The sequence below is a fragment of the Dama dama genome, chromosome 18 (genome assembly GCF_033118175.1).
Source record: "Dama dama isolate Ldn47 chromosome 18, ASM3311817v1, whole genome shotgun sequence".
Lineage (NCBI taxonomy): Eukaryota > Metazoa > Chordata > Mammalia > Artiodactyla > Cervidae > Dama > Dama dama.
In genome coordinates, this window is record NC_083698.1 from 52,875,172 (window position 1) to 52,882,895 (window position 7,724).

General features: G+C 39.5%; 1 protein-coding gene across 2 annotated transcripts; it reads left to right on the forward strand.

Moving 5' to 3' along the window:
• The first annotated feature begins 1,550 nt into the window (after window positions 1-1,550).
• GPR85 (G protein-coupled receptor 85) lies at window positions 1,551-5,799 on the forward strand. 2 transcript variants are annotated; one of them, XM_061166347.1, is made up of 3 exons: window positions 1,551-1,620; window positions 1,796-1,913; window positions 3,020-5,799. In XM_061166347.1, exon 3 carries the CDS (start codon window positions 3,190-3,192, stop codon window positions 4,300-4,302), a length of 1,113 nt encoding a protein of 370 aa, XP_061022330.1. In that variant the 5' UTR covers window positions 1,551-1,620; window positions 1,796-1,913; window positions 3,020-3,189; the 3' UTR covers window positions 4,303-5,799. The 2 variants fall into 2 exon arrangements, with proteins under 2 accessions (XP_061022330.1, XP_061022331.1); XM_061166348.1 differs by having other exon boundaries at window positions 1,552-1,620; window positions 1,799-1,913.
• Window positions 5,800-7,724: the final 1,925 nt, after the last annotated feature.

Below are 7,724 nucleotides of genomic sequence, written 5' to 3' on the forward strand. Positions count from 1 at the left end.
AATCAGGAAAATATAACTTTGTTTCAGTATTACCAACATAGGGCTTTGTGTAATGACTGTGACATCATGACAGTGAAGTATTCATTTTTAAGCTTTAAACCAGAGAAAGCTTTACCTTAGTATGTCCAATAGAAATACAATATGCAAATTAACCCATATTATCTGTATGCTGATTGGCTTGAGTTCCCCCGAATGTCACAATCTCACCACCCAGCAATGAGGTATTTTACTGCTGTCTGGAGATCAAATTATTGCTGTACAGAAGATCTTTATTTTTTCTGTTTCATTAACAGATTATTATAAAGCAATGAGCATGCAGGAGGAGAAGCAGATCTTTTACCTTGGGAATTAATGAAAGCATTTCTGATCATTTTTTTGGAGATGGGGAATTGTTTAAAATCTTGTACCACCCGCACAAATTCTTCTGAAATGGTAAAATAAGGAAATGAACGATTCCAGAGACATCCTTAAGCACCCAGGTGTCAGGCTATGTGCTGTCTTGTGATATCATCGGACCTTTTGAACGGGTGTAAGTTTCATGAATCGTTATATTCCTAGTGTTTCTCTTCCGTAAAAACAAAGGGGAGAAGGAAACTCATATACACACAACTGCTTTAACATTACCAATCTATTGGTCAGTCGTACTTGCAAGAAAATAAAAGAAAGGCTGTTGCTTGCTGGGGTGGAATGCGAGGAATGGTCATTTAAAATTTGTGTAAGCCTGATTCTACAGTCATTTTCGTCAAGGTAGCATGGACATAAATCATTTTGCAGTTTTCCTCTGAACTTGGCTTCTCCCTACTTACCGCGCATCTGCGTGCACTGGAGAACAGATGACTAACAAAGAAAGGGCTACCCTAACCTGGTTTCCCTTCTTCCCCATTGACAAGAATTTTCCTGACTGAGCTTTTTTTCTTTTTAAAAAATTTCTTTTCTTTCTTCTTTCTTCTTTCCTCCTCCACCCCTTCTCTCCCCTCCCCACCCCCACCAGCCCCAGCCCCACCCCCACCCCCCCAGCTAACCTGCAAATGCAGTCAGCTGGAGAAATCTTTAAAGAAGAAAGCTAAAAGAAGCTGCCAGTGCTTCGGACCACCCTTAAAGAGCATGGGGAAAAATTGCTTGGGGAAAGCGGGGTTTCAGGAAGCTGAGGGTTGGGCAGGCACCCCCAGCACCGGGATGCGCTGCCCTAAGCGAAGAGGGTGGGACTGAGGTCCTGAGCTAGCCTTTCCAAATCCCCACGTCCAATGCAGGGAGGGAAAAGTTCAGAAGCAGCCACAGGGGACAAAAGCCCATTTTTACCAGTTCAACAGGACAGGACATTCAATAAACCCAGCCCGCTCTGGAAACGGGTCGGGGCTCCAGTTGGCTCCACAGAGGCAGAAGCAGCCCCTGCCGCCGCCCTCGCCACGGCTGCCGCCGCCGCCGCGGCCCCTGCGTTACTGGGGGAGACGGTGCCGCTGCGACAGGGGAGGACGCGGCTGGAGCTCAAGGAGGCTCCATCGCGCAGGCGCCGCCGAGCCCTGCCTGGATGCTCAGTCAAGGCACTAAGGCAAAAAAAAAAAAATCAGCAATTTATAGAAAGAAGAAGCTATAGTCTGTCGGGATATCCAACGCCAACAGGTAGGAGGATATACTCTCGGTTAAGTTTGGGGGGAGGGGGCGCACAGGGCTGATGAAACTGCAGGTTGACCGGGAAGGAGCCCTCCTTGAGTTTTTTTGTGTGTGGGTTTTGTGTGTGTGTGTGTTTTTACAATAAACTGCATAATGGAAGTACATTCAGACAATGCATCTTCAGTAGGGCTTATTGAGAGCTCCATTTCTGGAAAGCGTTGCAAGACTGAGGAATATCGGACTGCGAATCACCGGGAACAGTTCCCTTGCAGCACAGAAGCAATCTCTCTCCCCATCTTCGCGTATGTAATGCATGTCTCTCTCCCCCTCCCCCTCCTCCACCCCCCCATTATAAATCCAGGGGTGGCGGATTTCAGGTTTCATAATGTTGCATGATGCGATCGGTATTTACCCGGGGATGTACCGGTGAGGAAATTAAAATCATCCAACGCAGTTTTGCCTGGGCTTCTATCAGCATATTCCAGGCAAGTGAGAAGTGGCAAAGGAAACATGCTTCGTGGGAATAACAGAGGAAACCGATTTCCCCGGTGGGGTTCCCAAACACCTAGGAGACAATGTGCATTTTGTTTTAAAATGAAGCTACTTGCGATTTGCAACGAAGATTGTCAGTGCAAATGGTAAAAGCTTAATTGCCCAAGAAATACAGGTTCATGTTAAATTCATTTGAAACCAGGCAAGCCAAGGTTTACAAATGAAAGTGCATTATTCCTCTGGGTGTTTCCCTGACGAGTATTTACATTAACTATTTCTAATAATCATGTGGGTTTAAAAGAGAAAAGATTTGCCAGAAATGGGGGATGGGAAGGGAAGGGAAAGACAAAAGATTAAATCAAATCAAATCCTGGGACAAGTTCCTATTAATCTAGAAGTCTAATGTTGAAATTATGCTTTAAGATGAATCAACAAATATTCTTCTTATAATATGCAGCATGAAAAGTGGCTCTAGAGTTAAAAGATATATTTTGCAAGGGTTCATTGGATCCATATCAGCAGAGAAGCTGCCGGGAAAACACTGATAGATACTAACAGACCTCAAATAAATGTGGGTAGTCTCCTGTCTCCTATTAGCGATCTTGTAGATTCCATTGCAACACCCGTGATTAATTCCTAGACTGGCATATTTTATGCTTGGGGAACATTTTATTCCTTCTAGGTGCCCAATCAAATGTATGTTCTTTTAAATAGGGACATTTTAAAATTCACCACCTCAGAAAACTAAACAAGTCAATTCTCTGAAATCTCAAGCACAAATACTAAAGCAAATAATATTATTCAAAATTAAAACTTTATTTGCTTCCCCATAAATGAACAGCTGTATATTAGCACTGCCTGACATCATTGCTTGTTAACTTAAAAACTGATAGCTTGTTGTTTTTTTTTTTCCCAGATATTCTGATGGCAAATCAAGTGAAAGAAAAGAGGAAGCATGACTGCAGATCGGATCCGTTCTCTTTGTGGATTACATTTTCAGTAAAATGTATGGATCTATCTTTTCCTTGTTCTTATATCTAGATCATGAGACTTGACTGAGGCTGTATCTTTATCCTCCATCCATCTATGGCGAACTATAGCCATGCAGCTGACAACATTTTGCAAAATCTCTCTCCTCTAACAGCCTTTCTGAAACTGACTTCCTTGGGTTTCATAATAGGAGTCAGCGTGGTGGGCAACCTTCTGATCTCCATTTTGCTCGTGAAAGATAAGACCTTGCATAGAGCACCTTACTACTTCCTGTTGGATCTTTGCTGTTCAGATATCCTCAGATCTGCAATTTGTTTCCCATTTGTATTCAACTCTGTCAAAAATGGCTCTACTTGGACTTATGGGACTCTGACTTGCAAAGTGATTGCCTTTCTGGGGGTTTTGTCCTGTTTTCACACTGCTTTCATGCTCTTCTGTATCAGTGTCACCAGATACTTAGCTATCGCCCATCATCGCTTCTATACAAAGAGGCTGACCTTTTGGACGTGTCTGGCTGTGATCTGCATGGTGTGGACTCTGTCTGTGGCCATGGCATTCCCCCCAGTTTTAGATGTGGGCACTTACTCATTCATTAGGGAAGAAGATCAGTGTACCTTCCAACACCGCTCCTTCAGGGCTAATGATTCCTTAGGATTTATGCTGCTCCTTGCCCTCATCCTCCTAGCTACACAGCTTGTCTACCTCAAGCTGATATTTTTTGTCCACGACCGAAGGAAAATGAAGCCAGTCCAGTTTGTAGCAGCAGTCAGCCAGAACTGGACTTTTCATGGTCCTGGAGCCAGTGGCCAGGCAGCTGCCAATTGGCTAGCAGGATTTGGAAGGGGTCCCACACCACCCACCTTGCTGGGCATCAGGCAAAATGCAAACACCACGAGCAGAAGAAGGCTATTGGTCTTAGACGAATTCAAAATGGAGAAAAGAATCAGCAGAATGTTCTATATAATGACTTTTCTCTTCTTAACCTTGTGGGGCCCCTACCTGGTGGCCTGTTATTGGAGAGTTTTTGCAAGAGGGCCTGTAGTACCAGGGGGATTTCTAACAGCTGCTGTCTGGATGAGTTTTGCCCAAGCAGGAATCAATCCTTTTGTCTGCATTTTCTCCAACAGGGAGCTGAGGCGCTGTTTCAGCACAACCCTTCTTTACTGCAGAAAATCCAGGTTACCAAGGGAACCTTACTGTGTTATATGAAGGAGCATCTGTAAATCTTTAGCCTTGTGAAACACTAACCTTCTCTGCTAAGCAATTGTGGCCTGTAGCCATTTCTTGAGAAGAAAATCAAGAATGGGATCAGCAGTTATAAGGATTTGGGCAACATTCTGCAGTCTTTGCAATAGTTCACCTATAATCCTATTTTAAATCTCAGAGTGATCCTGCTGACTGCCGGTGAAGGTTTGTAATTAAGAAAGGACTGAACCACTGCCCTAAGTTTCTTTATGTGGTTGAAAACTAGATAATGAAAGTAGCAGGTGCTAAGTATCAGTGCTAAATGCTGTGTATATGACTACTTATGAAAAAACATCAAAAAAAACTCAATTAGCATTGGACATCTTAATAAATTAAGTTGACATGAGGTAAATTGTGTTGATAAAAAACTAATTTTAGAAGTTTGAAGACTGTAAAACATTTCATACTATTATTGTTTTGCAAGGACTAAAATATTTGGGGACTTAAAGTACTGTAATTCACTAAAGACATGCCATGAATTAATTGGATTACCACTTTTAAAAAATCGCCTTGTAAGTTTTGGGGAGCATTCCAAAGCAGTATATTGGTTCCAATTATAGTTTACTTTTTTGTATTAATACATTACTATTTCTAAATACCGCTTTCCTTATCTACTAGTGAAATTGCTAGCATCGAACTGTATTATGTGGTTTTTGTTGATTTGGTATAAAGTTTTTTCTAATTCATCTATATTTTATGAATACTAGATATTGGTCTGGGAGGCAACATTAATGGTACCAACCAGTCACAATTGAACAGTTCTAATAATGCAGAATAAACACATGTTGCCTTAAAGGGTTATCTAGTATCTTTCATCTTGTTTAGTATTGGAGCAAACTGGAGTCAAGGGAAACTGAATCAGTAACTGGTCATGGTCGTGCATCTGGAAGTGCATGGACGATCATTTAACACTCTTATTCCTTTTTCCTCACATGATTTGAAAATTAAGGTGCACATCACTGGGATAATGAAATTTTTTTCTGAGGTGTGCTACCCATTCTAGTGTGTTCTAAGAAGCAGGCAGTTGATGTGTGTTTATATTTTAAGTCGGCTGTTAAGGGGAGATCACAGCCTTAGTATGACATCTTGCACAATTTGTGAAGCATTTATCCTACCGAAGGCACAGTCTTGTTTATACTTTCTGCACATTCAGTGTATTGGTCGTTTAAATTATTTCAGTTTTAACTTGTGAAAGCTTATAATATAATTTCTGGTATTTTAGAAATACATTAGAGTCTGTGAGTCTCATTCTTTAAAGATACAGATGTGTGAATTTCAATATAAAGTTGCATTTGCCAAAATTTACTTGTGTAGCCTGTTACTTTTCTTGAAATAAATTTTACATTTTTGGCACTTAATTTTTCTTACCAGGGAGGCAAGCACAAAATAGCAAGACTAACTTTATTATAGTTTTGTTTTTTTAATTTTTGTAGCTACTTTATATTGTGGAACTGGAAATGCATGAATGAAAGGGAGTATAAAGCTGACAAATAATAATGTCTGCAAAAGCATTATTTGGTAGCTTATCATACTTATTTATTCTTACAAGCCAGAATATTTAAAGATGTAAACCTGCTTAGCTGGCTGGCTCAGATTTTTAATATAGACATCACATTTTAATTTGGGCCATGGTGGAAATCTTGGATTCTAACTATATAACTTGTAAAAAGAATGGTTTATAATTACATTATGACAAAAACAGAAAAGTTGTTATTGCTTTTGTTTGTTTGGGGTTTTTTGGTGTTTTGTTTTTTTTGGTTTTTTTTTTTGGTTTTTTTTTTTTTTTGGTACCTGAAAAATAAGATTAGGAATTGAGTGGAACAGAATTATTTATTGCTACAGTGTTTCTGTAAAGAACATCAATATAAATATAAGTAAGGAAAAAGAAATCATTGAAATATCTCAATGATATATGCAGTTTAGCTCATATAAGGATGATTCAAGCCATGATTTAATAAGCACTTTGTTTGAACTCATTTTTACTTTATATTGGACCTGAGACAAAATTTAATATACAACAGTGAATTGAATCTAGCAATAAAGACCCCTTTTTAGTACTAAAAATATCATCTAAAATACAATAAAGGAAATGTTATTGAATGATATTCTGATAACATTATGTTTCCAGTTCAAAAAGTTTACAGTGGAGACATAATTACCACAAGTATATTTATAAAGAACTTTGCTGAGAGGTTCAAATATCACCAGCAATCAGGAGAAAACTCAGCAATGATTTTGAGGCCAGAGAGACCAGGTTTTCTGAACACTGGCCTCTATTATATGAGAAAAAAATCTGAGGCATGGATTAAGAATAGGGAACTGGGGAGTCAACAACAACAACCAAGTGGGGTTGCCTGATTTTACCTAGCTTTCTGGAATAACACATTCCAACAGCTTAGGTAAGTGATCAGCCCCAGTGATCAGTGAATAATACTGAACTGTAGTGACCCTCATTTAAGCTTACTCATGACTAGCTTGGTATTTCAGGTCAAGGGGCAAGCAGTGGGTGAGATACATCCCCAGTTAATCATATTATTTATAAGTCAATGAGTAATGGTAGCAATCATATAAAATAAAAGTCTGCTTCAGTGTCTTAATGACCAAATCACATTATCTATTTTGGTACTCATTCCAATATTCAATATTTTGAAACAGTTGTAACTAATTCAATTTGGAAATATTACTAATCTTCAACCCATAAAAATACATCCCCACTGGGGAGTTCAACTTCCTTGTGAGAAAAACCTATTATCAATAATAATGTGTCCCTCTAGGACTAATTATATCTGAGTTGAACAGGCTTTAAATTGTTTTCCTTAACAATGGTGATGTGTTTGCATGGATGTGTCTACACATCTCATCTGGTTCCTTTTGCACACAGTGGGTTTATTTGTGAGATACCCAGCCGGAGCTAGGCTTTCAGTTTATAACTGTGAAATCCTATGTAAATATGAACTGAGGCAGAAGGAGGTGAGTAACTTGTTCAGTTTCTCATAGTGGCTCCATTTGAATAATACAAAATTAATCACAGTAATATGTAGTAGCAACAAGTTACAGGTGTTACAATAGTAAATGTTTCTAAGATGGACTTGGTAATAATAACTGTAAATGGACTGTTTTCCATTTTTCCTTCAGTGCCTTATCACCTGTCTTTTCCAGTATTCCCTGGGGTCTTTTATACGTCAACTCCCTCAACTCAGAGGGAAACCTCCCTATTCTGCTCACATTTCATGTATATGAATCACTGTGCTGTGTTTTGGAACCCTGAGTTTCCAATTAGTGCTATATACAAAGTAACAGCAAACCCTGAGTGTTAAAAGTTCTCCCATGTCCTGACTCTCCACTTCCACTTAAGAGACATTTCAATTCCTTCAAGAGATAGGGAG

Coding starts and splice junctions, on each gene's coding strand:
- GPR85 (XM_061166347.1), top strand. CDS start 3,190: ATGGCGAACTATAGCCATGCAGCTGACAACATTTTGCAAAATCTCTCT.